Source organism: Danio rerio, chromosome 16 (assembly GCF_049306965.1).
Source record: "Danio rerio strain Tuebingen ecotype United States chromosome 16, GRCz12tu, whole genome shotgun sequence".
NCBI lineage: Eukaryota > Metazoa > Chordata > Actinopteri > Cypriniformes > Danionidae > Danio > Danio rerio.
Window position 1 is genome coordinate 4,750,505 of NC_133191.1, and position 27,936 is coordinate 4,778,440.

The following is a 27,936-nucleotide window of genomic DNA, read 5'->3' on the forward strand; positions in this document are numbered from 1 at the left end:
GTCCTTGGTTCCTCCAGGCTGTTAGGTGGCGGTAATGAGTTTTCAACCGCCATTAAACCTGACTGCTGAAGAAGAAGGAGTCTGAAAAGATCGAGCTGTTTGAATTGCTTGAAATTAAAACGTAAAGTTTTTATTTATATGTCTACAATATACATGTAAATGCTATATCTGGGATCATTTGTTTAATAGTATATAAACGAAACTGCCGAGTAGTAGCAACGATATATTCGCTAAACCGCCATCATGAGTGATTGTTTACATCTCTGAATCAAGGTGAGTAACGATGACATAAAATTATAGAGGTAAAGTTGGTTTATATTCTTACATCCGGACTTTATCTTTAATAATACAGTTTATAAATAATATTTGCTAATTCTAAACAGAGTATGAAATTAAAACATTGTGCTAATTGTGTCAATAACATAAGTTAGTGCTAATGTTGATTTCAGACCCAATAAAATAGCGTGGTAAACAATATAGGGATGTTAAAATTGATGAATGTGCAAATAAAAAGCCAACTTTATCCCAATTTCTTGGAGTATGGGTGGAAATGATGCACACATAAAGAAGCTAACAGACAAATGGCATGGGTTTATTTGAAAGCAAAAATACAACAGAAAATAGTATACTGCACAATATGGAGGACGAAACCTGCAAAAACAATAAATAAATGAACACACAAATAAGTAAACAAATAAATTAATAAACCCACAAGTTCCTGCCTAAAACAATGATTAAATACCCTAAATAAATAGACAAATCCACAAATTCCTGCATAAACAAAAACAATGAATTAACAAATAAATATATGCACAAACATATAAATATATGTAAAAATTCTTGCATAAATAAATATGTAAGTTATTAATAATGCAGGTAGATAAATCAACTTTCAGTTTAGCATTTACTTATTCCCCAAACATTTATTTCATTATTTATCTGCCCGCACTATTCGTTTTTTATATATTCATGCAGGAATTTGTAGATATTTCTTTATTTGCATATTTATTTATTGTTTTATTTATGCAGGAGCTTTGTGGATTTATTCATTCATTTATTTGTGTATTTATTTTTTTATTTATGCAGGAATTTGTGGATTTATTTATTCATTCATTTATTTGTGTATTTATGTATTTATTGTTTTATTTATGTAGGAGTTTGTGAGTTTGTGGATTTATTCATTTCATTTATTTGTGTATTTATTTATTGTTTTATTTATGCAGAAATTTGTGGATTTATTTATTCATTCACTAATTTGTGTATTTATTGATTTATTGTTATTTATGCAGGGATTTGTGTATTTATTTATTTATTTATTAATTTATTTATTTATTTGTGGATTTATTTATTGTTTTATTTATGCAGAAATTTGTGGATTTATTTATTCATTCATTTACTTATTTGCGTATTTATTTTTATTGTTTAATTTTTGCATAAGTTTGTGGATTTATTCTTTCTTTTATTTGTGTATTTTTTATTGTTTTATTTATGCAGAAATTTGTGGATTTATTTATTCATTCATTTACTTCTTTGCATATTTATTTATTGTTTTTTGCAGATTTCGTCCTCCATAGCACAATGCATAAACCAGTAATATGTAATGGCAGTATAGTGTACAATTCGGCATCATCGGTATCAGCCATGCAAACCGAATGGTCCATGTTAGATCAAGCCCACTCACCAGTGTGACACACACTTCATAAATGTTAAGCAAAGCTTTTTTCTAAGGTTTTCTGTTTTGTGTGTGTGCTTCAGATGATGGAGGATTTCTCGGGTCTGGCTCTGCCACCTCTGTTTGGGGGTCACATTCTGGAAGCGGAGCTGGAGACCGGTGGAGTGGAGCTGGGCCCCGGAGGTACCGAGCTCCTGGAGACCGACGGGGCCCCGAGTGGCTCCGGGGATGAGGAGAGGAGAGAGCTGGACAGAAACAAATACCAGACGCTCAGCAAACGCTGCAAAGAGATCCAACAGGTGAACCCACAAAACATTAGAGAGTTCTCTTTAATAACTGTTCACAAAGATTGCATTTACACGCCATGCTTCAAGTCACCTAATTGAGAGTTTTCAGTTTTTTATATAAATATATGTGTGTGTGTGTGTGTGTGTGTGTGTGTGTGTGTGTGTGTGTGTGTGTGTGTGTGTGTGTGTGTGTGTGTGTGTGTGTGTGTGTGTGTGTGTATACAGGGCTTTACATTAATGATCACCGGCTTTGGCTAGTAGTTTTCCAATGTTACTAGCCACTCTGCATTTTCACAAGCCACAGTTTAGTTGTTGGGAAAATATATTTTATATGCATAAATTTAACATTGACATGCTAAAATTACTTGATTTAAATTTTGTGTTATGTCCACATGCGTCCTCATTCATTTCAATTTTTGTGTGTCGAGTATGAGCTTGCTCAATGAGAATGAGCAAAGGAGTATTGTTATATTGCAATTAGTTTTTATTTTACATGATTTTTTTAGAGCTCAAAATTAACGATTTCCCAAATTTATCTCTAACCACACTAAACAAGAATTATTTCTTAGCCACAAATTTTTTTATGTGTCAAAACAAGCAAAATATAGCTGTATACTATACTTTTTATTTAACAAAACATTTCCTAAAAAAGAATGAAAAGCAATTGACTTTTAAAAAATAACTATTGTCATGTATCAAAAATAAGCACGGTAATCTGTCGTGGCTAAAGATCTCTCGGATCACCAGTTGACTGCACATAAATGGAGAGTTCATCTCCCATTAAAGCAATATTGTAAAAAACAATAATTCACGATTCGGGAGCGCGCACGCGTTTTAAGAACTCGCGCATATCACATCAGCTGTTAGCGCGAGTGATGATCATTCTCTCATTCGGTATTCACTTGCTTTCTTCTGCTCGCGTGATCACAATTATTTTACTTCTCGATTCTAAGATCCCATTTTGATCCACATATTGATCATCATCTTTATATTGACGAACCCTGCTTTTAGGAAAACTACAATTTCAAAATTATTTTCAATCAGCCAAAGTGGCTAGTGGGATTGTCTGTCTAACCCGCCAAAGCTGAAATCTACCCGCATTTGGCGGGTTGACGTGTGTGTGTGTGTGTGTGTGTGTGTGTGTGTGTGTGTGTGTGTGTGTGTGTGTGTGTGTGTGTGTGTGTGTGTGTGTGTGTGTGTGTGTGTGTGTGTGTGTGTGTGTGTGTGTGTGTGTGTGTGTGTGTGTGTGTGTGTGTGTGTGTGATCACGCATACACGCATCATTCCACAGTTCCTGAGTTGACAGTGAAAAAACAGAGTGTAGCATATTTGTTCAGTCCATATGTAGTCATTTAACATGAAAGACTTGGCAACATCCAAAAGAGGGAATATACAAAAGAGGGGCATCTTAATACTATATATATATATATAAATATATATATAAATGATGAATAAAATGAAAAAAACTGAAATTAATTAATTATAATAAATAAAAAGAAGTTGTTTGTTTATACTCTTTGTAACATCCAAAGAGTATAATATAGAAATAACGTGTAAGAGAAAATAAAATATATATATATATTTTTTTTTTCTAAAGGCCAGGGAGTTCTATAAAGTATTTAATAAAGGGGATCATTTGTCTAGGAACTTGGGTTTCGAGCCTCGAATCGTGTATTTAATCTTTTCCAATTGAATGTAAGACATCACTTCCTTTATCCAGCCAGCATGCGTTGAGGGGTCTACTCTTTTCCACTTGAGTAATATTAAACGTCTTGGTAGTAATGTAGTGAAGGCAATAACTGATAGTATGTCTTTACTGAGGTCTATATTCTCAGGCACGACACCAAAAATGCCCATCAATGGATCTGGGTCTATTGGAATGCTAAATATCTGTAATCCTCTTCCAAAACTCTTCTAACTTCAGACAAAATCAGAACATATGAGCAGTGGTAGCGGGTGATTGTGAACGTATATTTGTATTTTACTGAACTCTTTGATTAATCTGTTTTCAGGTAAATGAGAAGATTTTGGGACGCCTTCATCAGGTGCAGAGACTGACCCGCCGCATGAGGAAAGAAAGAAGGTGTGTGTGTGTGTCTGTGTGTTTTATTGACAGGAAAAATTAATTCTTTCATTTTCCTTTGGCTTAGTTCCTTAGTTATAAGGGGTCACCACAGTGGAATGAACCACCAACTTATCCAGCATATGTTTTACGCAGTGGATGCCCTTCCAGCTGCAACCTGGTACTAGGAAACATCCATGCACACTCATTCACAGACACACTCTTATACACTACGGCCAATTTAATTCATCAATTCCCCTATAGCGCATGTGTTTGATTTGGCGTTCACTCTTAGTTTTCGCTTAAAGAGAATATTGTATATGTTTATTTATTTTTCCATTATTATTGTTACATCTTTGTTTAAATCATCGAGTAAAAAGCTTAAATTCAGAATCGATTCGTGCATCATCCTTGATCTGACACACATTACATTTGTCTCGCCTAAATGTTACAGCTTTTCTTTTTAAACATGATCAGCTCATACCAGGCCTGTATAATAAATCAGTTTTCCAGTTTTCCGCTTTAGCAGGTCAAAATAATCAAAATAAAGTCATTTTTACGTTGAAATTATGTCAAGTTTTTTATAGTTGGTTTGAATATCAAAAACAAATATTGAGCTGAAACATCGAGTTGAAAATCAAAATCTGCCAGTTGTTGCTTCAGTTGATGTTTTCGGTAATACACATTAGCATTTATCATGTGGCAGCTCAGTGGGTAGCACAATCACCTCACAGCAAGAAAGTCGCTGGTTCGAGCCCTGGCTGGGCCAGTTGGTATTTCTGTGTGGAGTTTGCATGTTCTCCCCCTGTTTGCGTAGATTTCCCCCACAAGACCAAAGACATGCGCTATAGGTGAATTGGGTAAGTTAAATTGTCCCTAGTGTGTGAGTGGGTTTGTGTGGATGTTTCCCAGCGATGGTTTGCGGCATCCGCTGCGTTAAAAAAACATATGCTAGATAAATTGGTCGTTCATTCCGCTGTGGCGACCCCTTATTAATAAAAGGACTAAGCCGACAAGAAAATGAATGAATGAATGAATGTTTCTAAATATTCAAAACGTAAACAACATGTGTTGAAATATGTATCTATCCTCGGAGCACATTTAAACACAGCCCAGTTTGAGCAAAGTGCTTTACATAGAGTGAAGCTAAATAAAAAGACAATCACTGCCAATCTTATCATGTAGAGTGTTGTCAGGACACAGGGTTACAATGAAACCTGCTCACCTAATGTTTACTCTCATTATATTTATTAGCTAATTAATAACCACCTCATGTGGAACTCTGAATCTGCGTCCCATTTCGGAGTTTGCTAATGTCCACCAGAGGTCGCATTTTTGGTCGCAAAAGCACGCTTTAAGAGCCTAATAAATGTATACACGGCCTTCCACCAAGATGACCTGGGGTGCTGAAATATAGTTGGCTATACGTAATGCGCATAACACACATTTTGTGTTGATGTTCATTTAGCATGCTTCTTAAATATCTGCAAACTTGTGGGATTTTTATGCTTTGGAAGCGTCAAAAACAACAACAAAAAAACACATTTACAGTGTGAAGTTAAAGTTAAAGTCAAAATAAAGTTGCAGTTTTTCCTATTTCTCTTGGATTAATTCTTCATATAACACAAGTGTGTGTGTGTGTGTGTGTGTGTTTAAGGTTTCTGATGAAGACACTGGACTCATTTGGAGATGATTACAGGGCAGCTCAGCTCACCATCACATTAGAGGTCAGGAAGACACACATTTTTCATCCACAACTGCTGCTGGGGCTGTGCAGTGGCGTAGCGGATGGGATAAGGGACCGTAACAAATCCCCCCCCCCCCCCCCCCCCCCCAGCCCCCCACCCCAACCACATCCGCCCTAATGAGTGTGATATGTCCCTAACATGTATCTCAAGATATGTCCTGAAATATTATACATTGCATACCAAGAATGTCCTGAGTGTAACTTTTCTATTTGTACCTAGAGTAAAAGAGATGTAATATTTCTCCATCGTTACCTTCCTTTTTTGATGAAGTGTATAAGACATTAACAAACAAAATAATATTCTCAGGCAAAGATGCATTCATTCATTTTCTTTTCGGCTTAGTCTCTTTATTAATCTGGGATCGCCACAGCGGAATGAACTGCCAACTCATCCAGCACATGTTTTACGCAGCGTATGCCCTTTCAGCTGCAACACATTACTGGGAAACACCCATACACACTCATTCTCACACACACACACACACACACACACACACACACTACGGCCAATTTAGCATATTCAATTTCTCTATAGCGCATGTGTTTGGACTGTGGGGTAAACCGGAGCACCCAGAGTAAACCCATTTGATCACGGGGAGAACATGCAAACTCCACACAGAAACGCCAACTGACCTAGCCGAGGCTCAAACCAGCAACCTTCTTGCTGTGAGGCAGTTTTTCTACCTATTAAGCTACTGCGTTGCCGGCAAAGCTTTATTGTGTGTATATACACTCACTGGCCACTTTATTAGGTACACCACACTAGTACCGGGTTGCATATTCATTTTCAATCATTCTAAATCGCAGTTTTTTTTTTAATATTTTAATTATCTGCAGTTATTCTGACCATATATTAGATTTGCGTATTTAAAACTGACTATTAATCATCACTGCACCAAAACAGACAATTATAACATTATTTTTAGACCATTTTTTGTCAGCCAAATGTAAAAAAACGTGAGATGTTTAAAAGTTCTGGCTTTGTATTGATGATGATGCGCATACATATATATATATATATATATATATATATATATATATATATATATATATATATATATATATATATATATAAATATCATCATCATCACAAACTCTGTATGTAGAAGTGAAGTTATGGTATAAACCTTTCATGTACACACAGACATCACCTATATGTTGTAAATTTGCAGGTTGACTGTGTCTGTATATAATAACTTATATTTAATTGCAATCATGTAATATGAGTCTTTTGTGAAGCTGCTTTGAAACAGTAATTATTGTAAACAGCGCTACACAAATAAACCCGAGTTGAATGTGTGTGTACAGGATGAAGGGAAGGCTGTAGAGTCAGCTCTCGGTGGAGATGAAGACGTCTCTTCTCCAACATTTCCACCTCAGTCCACTGGAGGAGTAAAGAGAAAGAGACACCGGCTCCAGAAAGACAGAGACACGCAGGTACATAAATAAAGACTATTAAAGATTTTACTGCTCCTGAACTCTCCAGGGCTGCATTGATATGGTCAAAAACACAGTGCGGTTGTTAAATATTAAAGGGACAGTTCACCCAAAAATGTCATTTACTCATTTGTTAAAGGGCACCTAGGTTACCCCTGTTTCCAGATTTAATGCAAGTCTTTTGTGTCTACAGAATGTGTCTGTTAAGTTTCAGCTCAAAACACCCATCAGATTATTTATTATAGCTGTCTGAAGTTTCTGTTTTATAGCTCGAAACAGCTTGTTGCTCTCTTTTTTTGTACTGCGCCTTTAAGGCTAGTCCTCCCCTCCCACCGTTCCCACATGCCTGCCAGCATGCATTAATCTCCACCCTCGGCTGCCTCAGACAACAGACAGACATGAAGGAAGCAGATCTCACGTAATGTTTGAGAGACATACTAAAGTAAGAACTTGATCAATTAGTATTTGTTGTGGAGTTGCATCGATGAGTCACACACAATGTAGTTATGTAGCGCTTGTTTAGCTTTGCACTCTTTTTGCATGCATATGTGACAGGACACAGGTGTATCTCCACTGCTGTGTGGATATCTGTTATGTTATTGTACAAAATAATCCTGGTTTAACGTCCACAAACCGGGATTGAAGCGTCTTTTATAATTGTCCTGACACGCGGCTGTGTTGATAAAGTAAAGCTGAAGTAAATCGCTGTAATTCATTACACACATGCTCTGTTTTAAAACATGTTAAACTTGTAAAACTCACTCTTCTTGATCACATTTGATGGTGACTGATGATCCTAGCGAACTGAACAGACCTTTTTTTTCCCGGTTGCTTTGCGCACGTCCTGTCTTGTTGAGATGATTATACACGTTGCTAGAGAGACGTTAATACGCAGCTGTCAATTAATTCGGTGGGCAAGGGGACCACACTCCTACGTCAAGTTGTGGTTGGTCTGAAAACCGCACCAATTGGTCCACCGTTTTTATGTTGTTAAAAAAAAAAAAAAAAAAAAAAAGGACTGGGTGTGTTTATATCACCACAATATGACTGTCTACACACTATACCTACACATATGTTTGTCCAAACAGCTTGAAAAGTTAATTTTTCATCAAAGGTGCCCTTTAACTTGTTTCAAATTAGTTTTGAGTTTGTTTGTTTTTAACACAAAGGAAGATATTTTGAAGAATGTTCTAACCATTGACTTAGTGGGAATTACAAATACTATGGAAGTCAATGGAATGGATTTCCAGCTTTCCTCAAAATATTGTCCTTCGTGTTCAAGAGAAGATTAAAAAAAGAAACGCGTATATGACGAGTAAATAATGGCACAATTAACATTTGTGGGTGAACTATCCCCTGAACACCGAATGAAATAATTGGTTTCAATGTGAATTTATCTTAAAGGAACACTCTAATAAAAATAAAAACTAATAAAAGACACATTTTACAGCCCCACTATTTCCGTCGTCATTATAATTTACAGGAAAGCCTAAGAAGATTTAGGTACCAGTAAAAAATGTATTAATCCACAGGTCACGTGTGTTTCAGACCGTGGGTAAACTACAGTATTTTGTCATTTGTTTAACCCAGGGGTGTCCAAACTCGGTCCTGGAAGGCTGGTGTCATGCTTATTTTAGTTCTAACGTCAATTAAACACACCTCAACCAGTTAATCAAGCTCTTTCTAGGTATACAAAAACTTCCAGGGAGGTGTTGAAAGTTGGAGCTAAAATCTGCAGGACACCGGCCCTCCAGGACAGAGTTTGGATACCCCTGATTTGACCCATTACCCCATAGTTGAGTTTTTCCAGGTCACCTCATACTTCAGTTTTTCATCAAATCTTCTGAGCAATCAAATGCTCTCTAGTGTCTCACATGCCCCGCCCCCTTCTCATTTGATGCGCTTGAGCTCCACCACTTTCACTGGCGCACAGCTGTGAGAAAAACAAATGCTATTGGCTGCTTTTTTATTCTATGTCCCGCCCTCTCTTTCATTTGAGATTACATCAAACTTTGAATTAAAAAAAATGCACATTTCCAAGCACTTCACAGGACCCTCAATGAACGCATGTTACTTAATTCAGACATAGTATAGTTTCAAAACACAACAGTAGTTTGGGCATTTTGGAAACACCTTGGTTTTAATGTGTGTTTGCTTCACACAGATCGAGTCGGAGCAGCCGGTGATGACGGAGGCTCAGTTCAGTGGATTCCCCAGTCCAAACTCACTCTCTCACTGATCAGCAGAAACAACACCTCTGACATGAAGTCAGTCACTGCGGGACTTTTGTTTTGTACAACACAGGATAAAAAAAAAAGTCCTTACATGTCTGAATTTGTTCACATCCTGTATCAGGACTTTCTCCTCACGCTTATGCTGTTCATACGTTGCAATGTTTGTGTGTGTCAGAATTAGGAAATAAAATGATGAGGCTAAATCCTTTTTGCATTTGTGTCAGAAACAGCCTTTGAGGCAGTCATTGACCAATACTTTGACAAACATTTTTAATTCAGCATGCAAAACACGAGCTCAATGTTTTGTAATACAGGCCTCCTGACAGTGCTGTTTAGTGAGCAGGGGTCCGTTCTTCGTACCTCGCTTAAATGATCTAAGATGATTTGGCAGATCCTGGATCTTTTAACCTTGATAACTGATCTCTGGCTAATTTGGTTCTTCAAACAAGTTTGTGCATCAGATTAAAATGTCTGAATGAACTGATCTGAGATCGCTGCGTGTGTTGTGAAAGACAGATCTATCGATCCTCGAAATGATCAGCAATGAAACGATTGGCTGACGGCACAGCAGCGTAATGACATCATCTGATTAATATTCAATTATCCATGTGAGCAAAATTACATCAAATTAATTAGAAACGGTTTGTTAAATATGATACACAATAACTTTACACCTTGTGGGCTGCATGCTTGACCCTTTCATGTGTTAAGAGCAGTTTATTCAGTTCTACAGTTAGAGCGGATTTTCCTTATTATAGTACCCATAGTAGTATTATAGTAGCCGTTTTTTAATTGGTGTAAAGAATAACTGGATGTTTACAAACGCAGTTAGATATCTGCAACTTTTATGAAGCATCAAATCACCGTCATATCTGTCAAAACATGACTGCATAAAAGTATTATTGCTTTTAAAGTCACATTGTGCATTTCTATAACCATACACAAACTGTACTAAAGTGATCTAAAAAGTTCATATCAATAAGTTTTCTCTTTGCACCACCAGGTGGCAGTCTTTGAACTTTCATTTCAGGGGTGCAGATTCCATAAGTTTTATTAATATATAACTTCATTTATTTTATTAATGACTATAACTTTATATAGTTTTTTAAAAAATTGTATTTTCCCAAGTGTATATAACTACTAATTTAAGAAAATATCAGAATTTGGTACATACTTTCAGTATTATCTTTGCTTGAACTGAGCCGATCTAATCCCGTTTCTATGAATTGAACCTGCTTCCTACCAGATTTGAGCTAGCAGAACTGTTGTTATGACAACAACTCTCAGATCAGTTTTGAAGAACGAAACGATCCTGGATCATGTCAAATCGTCAACATCCAAATCCAGCTAACTGAGTAATCCACGTACGAAGAATGGACCCCAGATCTACAACATGAGTGTGTGTTCGATATTAGTGATAAAACACACCACAAACACAGATAGATAGTGACTACATATGTGTTTGTAGTGGATTTTATGACTAATAATTTGATTATTTTAATAAACAATTTAATATACAGAACTCAAGCTCAATATTTTGTAATACACACACAATTTCTACAGTTTAATGAACATTTGTCAACACATGAATGAGTGTGTATCAGTACAGGTGTGGTGGTGTTCAGCGTACAGAACTCAAGCTCAATCTTTTGTAATACAGGCCCCCTGCTGTTTCATATGAACATGTATGTGTGTGTGTATGTATCTCTCTTTATCTGTGTTTGCCGTGTCTGTTGAAGCGGCGGTACAGGTGACTGATCCTCTTCTGCAGGTTGTGTCGGTCCTCCGTCATCATGCGGTCTCCAACCATATTCCTCTTCCTCAACAGCCGCTGAAGCTCGTTTCCTCTGAAGCCGCGCACCCACACCGGACCCCGGATCATGTCTTTAGGGTGAGCTTTAAAGTCGCCTGCAGACCAACACACACAGACAGAGACGCTTCTTAATCATGCAACTCCACTAACATGCTCCCTTTTCTTCCATTTTTCAGCCAGTTTCTTTAACTTTCTTTATAAGCAAAACTTGTGAGTTCTATAAAAGCTGTTCGGCATTTTTTATTTTGGCCTATTTAAACTGTTATAAACAAAATAAAACAGAAACATTTTTGTTCTGATAACAATTCCTATGTAGAAGAATCATTCCCAATGGTGTAGTTCACTACAACTGAGCAATTGACCCTTCCCTAAGCCCCGCCCTCCTTAGTTACTGTTGCTACGCCTGTCAAGCTTTCGTGCCTGGCACGGCTTTTACAATGTGTAAGGGTCAGTGTCAGACATTGCCAGTAATATAATGTCATTTTTGGCGAACAGGTGTGATATCTGAGAAAGCCAGACAAATCAGGACTGCAGTATACATTACAGGATTATATTCACCACATAACAGGCAACCGATTAGAGAATAAATCAATCAAAATTGAAGCTAGCGTAGCCTAGCCGCCTCATACACCGACCATTCAACAGCTTAGCTCATGCACAGCAGGAGAGGTGAAATTTTTTAATAATCTAATAATAACAAATTAAACCGTGATTTCTCATTTTTAGCCAAAGAGCCTGACAGATTAATTGTTGTGCAATGAAAAATAGCATTACTAACCATCAATCGTTTTTATGCACATCTCCAAAATGAGCATTAAAATAAATGGGTGAAAACGCAAGGCTAAGGTGCGCAATACCCCTTCGACTTTAAAAAAGGGGAGGAGACCGACAGAAACTCAGAGTTTAGAGAATAAAACCTGCTCCTGACCAGGTTAGGTTCACAGAGTAAGTGACCACAGTAACTGACTCTGAGTTGAAGCTACCTTTCTTTCAGAAACAGGCTTGGCTTACCCTGTTTTCTACAGTTTGACAAACCTGCCATTTTGAAACGGAAAACCCAGAGTTTCTCACATTTCAGGGTTAAAATACTGAGTTTTCACTTTTTATTTTTATTTATTTATTCTTTTTGTTTATTTATACAGGGACAATGTACAGCATGACATGTTGTGCCAGAGTTAGCTATAAAGCTAATTTACATCTGTAGTCCCTGGGCAGGAAGTAACACATTTAACAGTTATAACAAATACAATATACACTTACAGTACAATAAATACATCATTGTCAATAAAATGAAACTTAACCTCCTTTCTGAAACAGGCCCCAGGTGTAATAGATTTTCTCTCCAGTTGAATGTAAATAAAACAAAAAAGACATGGTGATAGATTACAGGAAGGTGGAGTATTAAATGCTTGGACATTGAAATTGTGGACACATAAATATCTAGGGGTCGATATTAACAATATGTTGACATTTCAACAGGCTGTCTATAAAAAAGTTAATCAATAACTGTTTTTTTCTGAGGAAATTTAGATGGTTTCAGGTTTGTACCTCTATGATAAAGCTGTTTAATAAACAATTTATTGAATCTGTTTTGTCTTTCTGCAGTGTAGCTTGGTACGGTAATCTGACTGTGTTAAACAAGAACGGGTTGAGCAGCCTGATGAAGGTGGCAGGCAAGATCATCAGTTTTAACCAAACTGGTCCAATGCTAATTTACTATAATCATGTCTTAAAGAGAGCTCAGGGTATCCTATGCACCCTGGATCACCCACTGTACTCTGTAGCTATGTTTCCATCCACCTATTTGCAAATGCGCATAAAAAACAGTTGATGGAAACGTCATGATGCGCATAAATTTTGAAAATGCGCATAAAAAACTTATGCGCCTAACTGGGTAGGATAAACTTTTTATTCGATAAGAAAAGATGCGCATAAACTGGGATGGAAACACTTTTACCACACAAACTCCAGCATGCGCATTAAAAAAGGTCATGTGATTTTGTTGAAAGAGATCATGTGATGCTTAAAATGTGTGTGAATGGACAAAACGTCAGGCTGAGCACATTATAAAACATCTGAAATGTTGTTTTGGTCATTATAAAACGCCTTACCGTTTCAGTATTAATGTTATTATATTATTAATGACCTCCAGAATCAAGAGCGCCTGTGCTCCGCGTCTGACACCTTCAAACGCCGCTGCGCGCTCACTGCTTGTCAGGATTGTCTTCTGAGGCGCGTTCATCTAGAAAAGATTGATGCAGCTTCTCCTACTGCAGCAAATGCAGTTTTTACTGTTGATATTTGGCGCCAGTTAATCAGGAAGTGACGATTTTGTTCGCTTTGACTCGTTGGATGGAAACGATGCTTCATTCGCACAACTTTTATGCGATAATACAGTTTTGCGCATAAAGTTTATTCGCATTTTTGGATGGAAACATAGCTAATGTTTCAGCTGCTGCCATCAGCATCATTAGATTTCCTATTTGCAGAACTAGAAATTCTTCTATAATGGTGGTCATTAAATAAGTCCAGCGGGGAGGGAGATGCACCTTAAAGATGCATGTTGTGTGGTAATATTTTGTTAATGTGTACATGGAACTTTCGCCTGTGTTACCGCACCTTGCTGTAAATGAGATCATAAAGTTGAGTTTGAGTCTGATATTATCTCTACAAAATTAGTAATAATCATTTCAAGTGGTTAAACTTACAAGAAGCTATTATTCATACTTAAAGAAGCCATTAACGTGTCATTGAATGTTAAAAATAACATTTGATAAATCCGCAATGCAAAATAAAAGCATGACCATAATGAATACTGATATGATATGTCCTGCTCACCCAGAATACCGATGTTATCGTAAACCCCAAACATGCTCCTCTTCTCCGTCCAGCGGTCCACTTCTTTGAGTTTGGGAATGGCGTGCATTCGTATTCGAGCACAGGAGCCTGACAGACGATGCAAAATAAATGCATTTAATTAGGGCTGCACGATACTGGAAAACAAATCTGACATTGCAATATGGCTGCACAATAGATGATTTCAGCATCGATGTCGCAATGTGCGCATCTGCAATAGTCACATTATCAGAGGGTATGCGATGGAGAGTCTGGATTATAGGTGATCAGGAGCTGCAGAACACATGTGATTTGTAAGTTTGACCATAATAGAGTGAAACTTTATCATTTGCATGTGTTTTTACGGTCTTTGATTGAGGATTTCAAGAGAGTTTGAAAACTTTGGACACAAAAAAAATGATCATTTTGGAAAGTGTAAGAAAGATTATTGTATTTAATTGTTTATTTGGAACTGAATTCAAACTAAAACAAGACTATTTTCCTTATCCCACTGGCAGATAATTCAGCTTGTTTTAAGGGGGAAAAAATTATAATAATAAAAAATCTTTAAAATATAATTTATTATTAATAAAAAAAAATACTTTAGCTTAATTAGCTGGTTATTATAACCTCAACTTAAACTTTGCAGATCTTGCCATGTGACTATTGCAGATATCGATGCTGAAACGACATATTGTGCAGCCCTACATCAAATTATACTATATCATATAAAAATTCTAACCATTCACTCATACTCAACTGGTTCTAAACTCTAAAGAGTTTCTTTCTTATGAACACAAAACAAGATATACTGAAGAACTCCTGGGAAAAAGGCAGCCATTGACTTCCATAGTAGGATTAAAGTCATTGTCTGTTTTCCATATTAAGGTAAAGTAGGTTTGATCTTCACACATTCGATCATTTAATGGCCCATATATTGTTTACCAAGCTATATTGAATCTGAAATAGCATGCAGGGATGACTTTAAAACAATATTAGCACTATGTAATTGACTGTGAACAATGTTGCACTTTGATAGTCATTGACTGCTACTATAATTACACTAATTAGAATTTCCAAAGAATACTTTTCTGACATTATATTATAAAGCAGAAAGTCTGAATGTTCGAATATAAAACCAGCTTTACCTCATACAAGTGGAGCTGGTTCACACTTCCTTCTCATATAAGTTTAACTTACCTCATATTTTAATGTAACGTTAATTTATATGTTATGAATACGGGTGATGTCTGACCTGTGCTGAAGAGTCTCGACGATTGACACAAGTTTACAGCGCTCCTCCACAATCCTCCAAACACAGACATGCTGCACAAACACACACACACACACACATTCAGAAATATTAATATCTGCAATAATGTGTTAATATAACATAATTCATGTTCAGTGGATGATGACCTTCAGTCGCGAGCGCAACCACAGCAAATCCAGCTTAAACAGTCTTTACAACAAGTCTTTACCTTATTATTGTGAATAATAATTCTGAGGAAAGACTTTAATCGACGGTCGGATGATTAATAATTTAAAACTCCTGAAATCCTGCAGATAAATGCAGCAAATTGGCTGTATTTCCCATGTGTACACACTAGTGTAGGAGCCAGGCCGCCATTACACGCTTTTCACAATAGAAGTCCAAACGTTAACGTTTCAAATTAAAAGTCCGTGTTTTAAAGTTTACGTTTTATCTACACCGGTCTTGATGTCGATCTAGTTTACAGGTAAATACATTTTTTTAAGTTTCTAATTAAAAATATAAATTTAAATAAACCTCTATCACCTACTAATGTTCAAGGTCATTTTTAGTGATAAAATACCCAAATAATTGTAGTCATTCTACAGCATACATCATGTCCTTGAATGAGATATTTACAATATTAGAGGTAAAGTTGGTTTTATATTCGCACATTCGTTCATTTAACAGTCTCTATATTGTTTATCATGTTACTTTGAATATTCGATTGGAATTAGCATGCAAGTATGACTTCTAAACAACATCAACACTATCTAATTCACTGTGAACAATGTTGTACTTTGATTGTCATTTGCTGCTAATATGATTTCCCTACTTACATAGAGCCAACTTTACAACTATTTTTTCAATATATATTTATTAATATATATTTTCTTTATTTAAAAAAAAAACTATTTTAAGGGAGTGGATATTTTGTGTTTTTTACTTATGAAACCATTATAATTTCGAGAACTTTTGTTTGTATTTTATTGCTGTTTCCTAATTATGGAACGATTGCTGAAACGTGTCATATTTTATGTACATAATATGAGCACTATTTGTCTTTGGGCGCACTCACACTAGGCTATCCGAACCGTGCCCAGGCCCGTTTCCCGGATCGTTTGAGAAGTGTGAGTGCGCTGAATTGGGCTCAGGCACGGTTCACTTGGCCGGCCCTGGCCCTGTTGGAAGAGGTGGGCCTGAGCGCGGTTCACTTGGGCTTCACTTTTTGGGCCAAAACTGAAAGCGAGACATGACTTTTAAGGGACTGTTTCATATGGATTTATTAATCAATCTTACTGTACAATGAACGCAAACTGCCGTAGTTTATTAAATACGCAAACCCCTTACTGCGCGACAGCTTCACCTTCAGCAGACCTCCTCATTCCTGCAGCACGAGAGCTTTATGACTGTTTATGAGCACCAAAAGTGGCGGATCTGTTCGGCGAAATATCTGACTGCATGTCAGTACTGAAGCCAAAACTGGAGAGTTATCTAAGAAAATAACTTACGATAATGCTCCGAAAACTAGCACAGCCAAATGGATATGTTAGAGAAAAATATTAAATACAAACTTAAAAAGAGGAAAAAATCAAGAGAAGCAAAAAAATAAATAAATAAAAATTTATATTTAGTTGAAATTTTGTAGGTTGTAATTTATTTTTGCAATATTTTGCTTGAATTCAATTGTATCATCTTTAAATTTCATGATATGTTTGGTGATTTATATATATATATATATATATATATATATATATATATATATATATATATGTTTAATAAATCTGTTTTGTTTAAATTCACCAAAATACACTGCATATACTCACTTAAAAATGAAGGAAAGTATTTATTTTCAAAGCAGGTTGTACTGAATTATGCTGAGCACTGTGTGTAATATTTAGCCTTCCTTCAGCAAGCATAAATGAAAGCCTGCACTATATGCATATTAATTAATAATAGATACAGTTTGAACTCTACACACAGCTCGTCTTATGCTACTGTATGTACTGTGTTAGTGCAGAAAGCTCATGTGATCAGCTGGAAAAGTGTAATAAGATCCATCTGCGTGGTTTTGAGTTTCACGGCACTACAGTTAATACAGTTAAAACTCACTGAACCAAAAATAGACGACAGAATATTGAGTGCAGCACTCCATTTACCCTGGTACTCACCTAATAAACAATGGGTGTCAGTTATACACAGTGCTGCTCAGTAGTGCGTGTGCTTCGATCTTCCAGAAACTGCCACTCTGATCCCTTCTCCAGTCCGAGAGATTGGAGATTTATTCTGTGTTCTTGTTTTCTGCTTTAGCAGTCCTCCTTGAACCCACATGAAAAACACCATAGGAGATTTATTATAGTATATAATGATATTATAGTTGAAGTCAGATTTATTCGCCCCTCCTTGATTTTTTGTCTTTTTTAAATATTTCCCAAATGGTGTTTAACAGATTCAGGAAATTTTCACAGTATTTCCTATAATATTTTTTCTTCTGGAGAAAGTCTTATTTATTTTATTTCGGCTAGAATAAAAGCAGTTTTTAATTTTTTAAACACCATTTTAAAGGTGCAGTAGGTGATTGTCTTCAGAAACATTATTTGTTGTTGTGGTTGAAAGTCTCTTCACAGTCCAATAGTACTGATTAAAGTAAATGATCTACATGTGTTTTCATTATCGTTTACCTGTATTTTTGTATTCTGGATAAGGCATAAAACTAAAAAAACTTGGTCCAATGAAATATTGTTGGGCCGATAATTTCGATAAGTAGCTCAAACTGTCTGTCAGCAAATGCAGATTTGGACTTCTGCGCATCTACTTTCACGCAGATCCGCCATTCGCGTGTGCACGCCTGCACAAGCGCCACCGCGCATTCACAAGACAATCACAGACGCGGTGAAATCAAATGCTGAATTGAAACTTTTGAAAATCAATATTGGAGTTACTTTAGCACGCTGGAGGAGGGACGACACCAGGGGCGGACTGGGACAAAAATTCAGCCTTGGCACTGTAGCCACATCAGCCCACATAACCACACCGACATAGCCCCACCCACGGACACGCACATTCACGATTTATTTTGGTGTACAGATGGTGAAATAATATGACATTCTTGCCAGATTTTGATTACGTTAAAAATTGCTAACGTAACGTAATTGGTTTGATTACGGTAACCTCGGATTGGGTCGGCCCATCTTGAAATCAGGCGGCCGTCGCATATTGGTCCAAATGCTTAACATTTATTATTATTACTATTATTATTATTATCATCATCATCATAATATCACATCTAGCAAGAGATAAAAGCTGCCTCCACGTAAAAACAATACATTAAAAAAAAAAAAACTGACCGGCCCACATTTAAAAATTGGTCCGGCCCTTCTGGCATTTGCCAGAATTGCCAGATGGCCAGTCCGCCCCTGGACGACACCGTAGCTGAAGTATTACTGTTAGACAGGTGATGTTCTGTTTTAAAACTATTTTAGTCTGGCTCAGCTGATGTTAGATTGTGTTGTGTTATGAATGGCTTATGCACCTATATTTTACAGGCTATGATATGCACATGTGTGTTGTTCAGCCTCTGAAATCTCCAGGCGAAAGATTGAACTGTTTCCAGTTTCATAAGGGACATTTTACAGCATGGTTAATGTATATTCTTTTTTAGTTTAACGACAAAGCATCAGTGAATAGCGCTATTCTGCCTAGCCTGCTTTACTGAGCTGAAGTTGCTTTTATATTTGCATTGGGTCACTTTTGAACGCTAGCTATGTTTCCATCCAAAAATGCGAATAAACTTTATGCGCAAAACTGTATTATCGCATAAAAGTTGTGCGAATGAAGCATCGTTTCCATTCAACGAGTCAAATTGAACAAAATCGTCACTTCCTGATTAACTAGCGTCAAATATCAACAGTAAAAACTGCATTTGCTGCAGTAGGGGAAGCTGCATCAATCTTTTCTAAATGAACGCGCCTCAGAAGACAATCCTGACAAGCAGTGAGCGCGCAGCGGCGTTTGAAGGTGTCAGACGCGGAGCACAGGCGCTCTTGATTCTGGAGGTCATTAATAATATAATAACATTAATACTGAAACGGTAAGGCGTTTTATAATGATTAAAACAACATTTCAGATGTTTTATAATGTGCTCAGCCTGACGTTTTACCCATTCACACACATTTTAAGCATCACATGATCTCTTTTAACAAAATCACATGACCTTTTTTAATGCGCAAGCTGGAGTTTGTGCGGTAAAAGTGTTTCCATCGCAGTTTATGCGCATCTTTTCTTATCGAATAAAAAGTTTATCCTACCCAGTTAGGCGCATACGTTTTTTATGCGCATTTTCAAAATTGATGCGCATCATGGCGTTTCCATCAACTGTTTTTTATGCGCATTTGCAAAATGTATGCGCATCATGGCGTTTCCATCAACTGGTTTTTATGCGCATTTGCAAAATCAATAGGTGGATGGAAACATAGCTAATGACAGCTCCCCTATACTGTTTACCATGCTACTCTGAATACTCGCTCTGCAATAGCATGTAAGTGTGGCTTAGTAATAAATGTAATTCCTGCACGCCGCCGGCCAAACACTGACTAACTGTTACATTTCTAACTGGCGAATGACATGAACTAGGGGGTTGTCCGCTGTTGTGACGCGGTGCGCGCGTTGGTGATTTCAGGAGGCGTGGCTTTGACAATCTCTACCTCCAGCAATGTTAAAGCTTTAAAATCCGTAACACTATGTGAATCTTACAATATTCTCTCTTTTTTATAATAGATGACTGTATTGTATGTGATCTTGTAAACATCACTGTGACCTTGCTTTAAATTTAAAGTGCTTTTTGTAATTTATATTCCCCCTGGCATATTCTTTAGTTTGTCATTTTGTTTTGTTCTGTTCTCTACCCTTGTTGTTAAAGGTTTTGTACCTTTTCTGTATATTTTTGTATTCTTGTTGAACGCTTTAATAAAAATAAATAAATAAATAAATAAATAAAAAAAAAGGCGTGGCTTTGAATCACAGTCCCTCCCTGCCGTCCAAAGATAATATGCTAAGCGGTTAGCATTTTGGCAGATCACCTACTGCACCTTTAAGGTCAATATTATTAGCCCCTTTAAGCTATATTTTTTCGATTGTCTACAGATCAAACCATTGTTATACAATAACTTGCCTAATTAACATAATTAACCTAGTTATACCTTTAAATGTCACTTTAAGCTGTATAGAAGTGTCTTGAAAAACATCTAGTCAAATATTATTTACTGTCATCATGGCGTAGATAAAATAGATCAGTTATTAGAGATGAGATATTATAGCTGTTATGTTTAAAAATGTGTTGAAAAAATCTCCCTGTTAAACAGAAATTGGGGAAAAAAAATAAACGGGGGCTAAAAATTCATACTTCAACTGTATAATATTTGCTACAGTAAATTTTACAGCATCTCACGGCAGCATACTGTTAAACTCATTGATAAACTGTGGTAAATACTGTAGCAGACCTGCTTCAGATAGAAGATATAATGGTTTTATATTCGTACATTCGTTGATTTTAACTTTCCCTATATCGTTTACCACGCTAATTTAAATATTGAGACTAAAATTGCATTCAAGTATGACTTCAATACAACATTAGCACTAATCAACTGACTGTGGACAATGTTTATGATATCAATTTGCTGCTGCCCAATCTACACCAGACACTGTATCATAGTGTAGTATTTAGTTTGTTATAGTTTTTACACTTTGCTATAAATGTATAAATATTAATGTGACAATATTTTAAAAGAGTCGCTTTATGTAGAACTGTGTGTTCTGTGTGCATCATAACATAGTACAATGATTTAATGTCATTCATCTTTTTAGCAAGCACTCAAATGAGTGAAAACAGAGTTTCTGATTGGCTTAAATCAGGCATGTCCAAACTCTGTCCTGGAGGGCCAATGTGCTGAAGAGTTTTGCTCCAACCCTAATCAAACACACCTAAAGCTCTTACTAGATATATTAGAAACTTCCGGACCGGTGTATTGAGGCAGGTTGGAGCTACACCCTCTAGGAATGAGATTGGACTCCCCTGGCTTAAAATGCCTTTAGAAGTGATGAAGGGTAAAATGACCCTCATATTTGTCCTCATTTTGGGCACAGCAGGAAGTGTAATACAGCTGGAGAAAATGTACTACAGTAATTCATGTAGTTATTTTTCTATAGTGTAGTCAACAAATGACCTCATCACTACAATTTACTCTAGTGAACTTAAATAACTACAGTTATGTGGGCAGCCAAAAGCTGTGATCCCACATGAAACAAATACTATAGTAACTTATAGTAAATATTATAGTGTTTTGAACCATACTATAGTGAAGGACATGAATTATTCTGGTGGGGCAATTCTACAGTTGCTATGGAAATGCAAGAACGATAGTGAAGTACTTGAATTAATCTGCTGTGGCGGTCCTACAGTTGCTATGGTAACAACAACTATAGTAAAGTACTTGAATTAATCTGCTGTGGTGATTGTACAGTTGCTATGGTAACAAGAACTATAGTAAAGTACTTGAATTAATCTGCTGTGGTGATTGTACAGTTGCTATGGTAACAAGAACTATAGTAAAGTACTTGAATTAATCTGCTGTGGTGATTGTACAGTTGCTATGGTGACAAGAACTATAGTATAGTACTTGAATTAATCTGCTGTGGTGATTGTACAGTTGCTATGGTGACAAGAACTATAGTATAGTACTTGAATTAATCTGCTGTGGTGATTGTACAGTTGCTATGGTGACAAGAACTATAGTATAGTACTTGAATTAATCTGCTGTGGTGATTGTACAGTTGCTATGGGGACAAGAACTATTGTATAGTACTTGAATTAATCTGCTGTGGTGATTGTACAGTTGCTATGGTGACAAGAACTATAGTAAAGTACTTGAATTAATCTGCTGTGGCGGTCCTACAGTTGCTATGGTAACAAGAACTATAGTAAAGTACTTGGATTAATCTGCTGTGGAGATTCCACAGTTGCTATGGTAACAAGAACTATAGTAAAGTTCTTGGATTAATCTGCTGTGGTGATTCTACAGTTGCTACGGTGACAAGAACTATAGTAAAGTACTTGGATTAATCTGCTGTGGCGGTACTACAGTTGCTATGGTAACAACGACTATAGTGAAGTACTGGAATTAATCTGCTGTGGTGATTGTACAGTTGCTATGGGGACAAGAACTATTGTATAGTACTTGAATTAATCTGCTGTGGTGATTGTACAGTTGCTATGGTGACAAGAACTATAGTAAAGTACTTGAATTAATCTGCTGTGGCGGTCCTACAGTTGCTATGGTAACAAGAACTATAGTAAAGTTCTTGGATTAATCTGCTGTGGAGATTCTACAGTTGCTACAGTGACAAGAACTATAATGAAGTACTTGGATTAATCTGTTGTGGCGATTCTACAGTTGCTATGGTAACAACAACTATAGTGAAGTACTGGAATTAATCTGCTGTGGTGATTGTACAGTTGCTATGGTAACAAGAACTATAGTAAAGTACTTGGATTAATCTGCTGTGGCGATTGTACGGTTGCTATGGTAACAAGAACTATAGTAAAGTACTTGGATTAATCTGTTGTGGTGATAGTACAGTTGCTATGGTAACAAGAACTATAGTGTAGAACTTAGATTCATCTGCTGTGGCGATTCTACAGTTGCTACGGTGACAAGAACTATTGTGAAGTACTTGAATTAATCTGCTGTGGCGGTCCTACAGTTGCTATGGTAACAAGAACTATAGTGAAGTACTTGAAATAATCTGCTGTGGTGATTCTACAGTTGCTATGGTAACAAGAACTATAGTGAAGAACTTAGATTAATCTGCTGTGGTGATTCTACAGTTGCTACGGTGAAAAGAACTACAGTAAAGTACTTGAATTAATCTCCTGTGGCGATTCTACAGTTGCTATGGCAACAACTATAGAAATATAAACAACTGACCTAACATTGTAGAAAAACTACAGTGTTTATCAGTTCACAAACTTATCCTGGAGCATTAATCAATAAAGTTGTAAATACTACAGCACATACAGTTCAATATGGTTCAAAAACACTACAGCATTTACTATAAACTACCATAGTATTTTTCCACGGAGCTTCATCCCTCCACCTGCTCTTCCTGATAGGTGGACACAGAGATGGCGCTGTACGGATCCAAGACCATCTGAGCGCAGCGGACCATAGTCACCAGTAGAAACAAACACAGCAGCACCAAAAAAAACAGAGCGAAGCCCAGGTCCACATCCACATCCAGCCGGGACACCGGAAGAGGAAGATCCATGATGATGATGATGGAGGAATCAGCTCAAAGCTTTGAAACACATGATCCTCACTCATAAACTCCCGAGACGTGAAGAGTCTGGTCTTACTTTTGTCTTGGCGATGAGAGCAGATCCCATGAATTGACACAGTCCAATGCAACCCAAGCTGGCGGTGTTGTGCTCCTGCTGGTGTAAAACAGATCTATCAGATGAGGCTCACATTCCAGCACACAGAAAATAGCCTGTTTTACTACCCACAGCAGAAATACTACAGGCATTTATTGTGTTCAGAAGGGATGCATCTGCAGCTGGAGGTTAATGATAATTATTTATGACAACAACAACTACTGTTTTTACTGAGAGGGTTAGAGTAAATGCTATTTAATGTGTAATTAAATAAATAATATGAATGACACTCATAATTACATTGAGGGATAGACATTAATATAATAAAATTTAATGGGTAATTTAACCAATAATATGAATAACATTCAATAACTTCCAGTCACTATAATATATTTGCCTATGGTATGGTTCATGGCTCTGTTACTATAGTATTAAACAGGTGAAACTTACTCAAGCATTCATTAACAAAGTGTTGTCACTACTATAATATATACAGTATAATTCATTTAATTTACAGTAAATTACTATAGTATTTTAGGTTTTAAGCCTTTAAAGAAACATTTAGAGATTTAAATACTACAATATATACAAAACATAATATATTTTACTATAGAATGGTTCAAGAACACTGGTATGTACTAGAAATTATGACTATTTTATTTGATTCCTATGGGTACAGTTTAAACAGGTGAAAAAAAATCAAGCCTTCATTAACAGTGTTGTCAATACTATAACATATACAGTATAATACATTTTACTATAGTATGGGTTAAAAACACAGTTTACTGTAAATTACTATAGTACTTTAATGTTGCAAGCCTTTAAAGAAGCATTTATTGATGTAAATACTGCAATATATACAAACTATAATGCATTTGACTATGGTATGAATCAAGAACACTAGTATTTACTCTATTACTATAGTATTAAACAGGTGAAACTTACTCAAGCATTCATTAACAAAGTGTTGTCAATACTATTATATATACAGTATAAATCAGTTAATTTACTGTAAATTACTATGATATTTTTTTACATTTTAAGCCTTTAAAGAAGCATTTAGTGATGTCAATACTACATTATATACAAAACATTGTATATTTTACTATAGTATGTTCAAGAACACCGTTTACTATAAATTACTATAGTATTTGTATGGTTTAAGCATGTGTGAAAGTAAATCAAGAAGCACAGAGAAGAAAGTGTTGTAAATACTATAATATATACAAACTTTGACTATGGTATGGTTCAAAAACTCTAGTATTTACTCTAAATTATTACTATAGTATTTTCCCCCTATGAGTACAGTTTAACATGTGAAACTTAAGCAATGGTTAAAGTGTTGTCAATACTATAATATATACAGTATAATTCATTTAATTTTCTATAAATAACTATATTAATTCTACGTTTTAAGCCTTTAAAGAAGCATTTAGTGATGTCAATACTACAATATATAAAAAACATATTTTACTATGGTATGGATTAAAAAACACTGTTTACTGTAAATTACCATAGTATTTTTATATTGAACGCCTTTAAAGAAGCATTTAGTGATGTAAATGCTACAATATATACAAACTATAATGCATTTGACTATGGTATGATTCAAGAACACTAGTATTTACTCTATTACTATAGTATTAAACAGGTGAAACTTACTCAAGCATTCATTAACAAAGTGTTGTCAATACTATAATATATAGAGTATAAATCAGTTAATTCACAGTAAATTACTATAGTATTTTTACATTTTAAGCATTTGAAGAAGCATTTAGTGATGTAAATACTACATTATAAACAAAACATAATACATTTTACTATAGTATAGATTGAAAAACACTGTTTACTATAAATTACTATAGTATTTGTATGGTTTAAGCATGTGTGAAACTAAATCAAAAAGCACAGAGAAGAAAGTGTTGTAAATACTATAATATATACAAACCTTTAATATGGTATGGTTCAAAAACACTTGGATTTACATAGAAATGATTACTATAGTATTTTATTCCCTGCGAGTACAGCTTTATACTTAAAACTAAATCAAGCTTTCATTAATAAAGAGTTGTCAATACTACGATATATACAATATAATACATTTCACTATAGTATGCATTAATAAACACTATTTACTATAAATAACTATAGTATTTGTATGGTTTTAGCATGTGTGAAACTAAATCAAGAAGCACCGATATACAATATATACAAACTATAGTACATTTGACTATGGTATGGCTTATAAACAGTAGTATTTACTCTAAATCATTACTATAGTATTTTCCCCCTATGGGTACAGTTTAACATGTGAAACTTAAGCAATGGTTAAAGTGTTGTCACTACTGTAATATATACAGTATAATTCATTTAATTTTCTATAAATAACTATATTAATTATACGTTTTAAGCCTTTAAAGAAGCATTTAGTGATGTCAATACTACAATATACACAAAACATAATAAATTTTACTATAGTATGGATTAAAAAACACTGTTTACTGTAAATTACCATAGTATTTTTATATTGAACGCCTTTAAAGAAGCATTTAGTTAAGTAAATACTGCAATATACACAAACTATAATGCATTTGACTATGGTATGGTTCAAGAACACTAGTATTTACTCTATTACTATAGTATTAAACAGGTGAAACTTACTCAAGCATTCATTAACAAAGTGTTGTCAATACTATAATATATACAGTATAAATCAGTTAATTTACTGTAAATTACTATAGTATTTTTTACATTTTAAGCCTTTAAAGAAGCATTTAGTGATGTAAGTACTACAATATATACAAAACATAATACATTTTACTATAGTATAGATTGAAAAACACTGTTTACTATAAATTACTATAGTATTTGTATGGTTTAAGCATGTGTGAAACTAAATCAAAAAGCACAGAGAAGAAAGTGTTGTAAATACTATAACACATACAAACTTTGACTATGGTATGGTTCAAAAACAGTAGTATTTACTCTAAATCATTACTATGGTATTTTCCCCCTATGGGTACAGTTTAACATGTGAAACTTAAGCAATGGTTAAAGTGTTGTCACTACTGTAATATATACAGTATAATTCATTTAATTTTCTGTAAATAACTATAATAATTCTACGTTTTAAGCCTTTAAAGAAGCATTTAGTGTTGTCAATACTACAATATACACAAAACATAATAAATTTTACTATGGTATGGATTAAAATACACTGTTTACTCTAAATTACCATAGTATTTTTATATTGAAAGCCTTTAAAGAAGCATTTAGTTAAGTAAATACTGCAATATATACAAACTATAATGCATTTGACTATGGTATGGTTCAAGAACACTAGTATTTACTCTATTACTATAGTATTAAACAGGTGAAACTTACTCAAGCATTCATTAACAAAGTGTTTTCAATACTATAATATATACAGTATAAATCACTTAATTTACTGTAAATTACTATGGTATTTTTTACATTTTAAGCCTTTAAAGAAGCATTTAGTGATGTAAATACTACAATATATACAAAACATAATACATTTTACTATAGTATGTTCGAGAACAGTAGTAAGTACTAGAAATTATTACTATACTATTTTATTCCCTGTGAGTACAGCTTAAATGTGAAAATAAATCAAGCATTCTTTAACAAAGTGTTGTCAATACTATAACATACAGTATAATACATTTGAAAACATTCAGACTGAAGCCCTGTATTAATGACTATAGTTCACAGGTGAGAGCTGAACTGCATGCAACTGATTGTCTGAATTAGTTTCGCGATCGGCTGAAAATGAAGAGATTTGAAAGCAATACCTGGATGTTTGGGATCCTGTCGGCGGTCAGGGATACGTGTTCTCTTATCTCCGGTATTAGCATGTCTTCCTCTGGCCTGAGAGACACACACACCAACACTTGGCACCTGCGTCCCCAATGAATAGTTAAAGAGGAGTTTGGTAACGATCAGGCCCTATATGGCATTAAAACACCCCTTTGGGCTGCTGGAGAAACACTAGAGTCCCCTTCATGTGTGACCTACGATGGACGGCTGGACACTTCAGCATCACCGCACTGATGTACGTGGGACTGCTTCATCCAGCAACTCACTCGCAGACTAAATATAGACGACGTCCAGGAAGAAGAGGATGACTTCAGATATTGGACTGGAATC

At 35.5% G+C, this 27,936-nt stretch overlaps 2 protein-coding genes across 7 annotated transcripts; one reads left to right on the forward strand and one right to left on the reverse strand.

Annotated features, from left to right (window-relative positions):
* Positions 1-6: 6 nt before the first annotated feature.
* Positions 7-9,641, forward strand: tfpt (TCF3 (E2A) fusion partner). Its single transcript, NM_001160707.1, is given in 6 exon segments — positions 7-273; positions 1,756-1,971; positions 3,971-4,041; positions 5,678-5,747; positions 7,076-7,204; positions 9,369-9,641. Coding segments are annotated over 5 exon segments (561 nt in total). The 5' UTR covers positions 7-273; the 3' UTR covers positions 9,444-9,641.
* Positions 9,326-27,936, reverse strand: mrpl51 (mitochondrial ribosomal protein L51). 6 transcript variants are annotated; one of them, XM_073925363.1, is made up of 6 exons: positions 27,582-27,936; positions 23,749-23,826; positions 17,510-17,656; positions 15,342-15,412; positions 14,090-14,197; positions 9,326-11,346 (listed from the first exon to the last, which is right to left on the reverse strand). In XM_073925363.1, exons 4-6 carry the CDS (start codon positions 15,409-15,411, stop codon positions 11,150-11,152), a joined length of 375 nt encoding a protein of 124 aa, XP_073781464.1. In that variant the 5' UTR covers position 15,412; positions 17,510-17,656; positions 23,749-23,826; positions 27,582-27,936; the 3' UTR covers positions 9,326-11,149.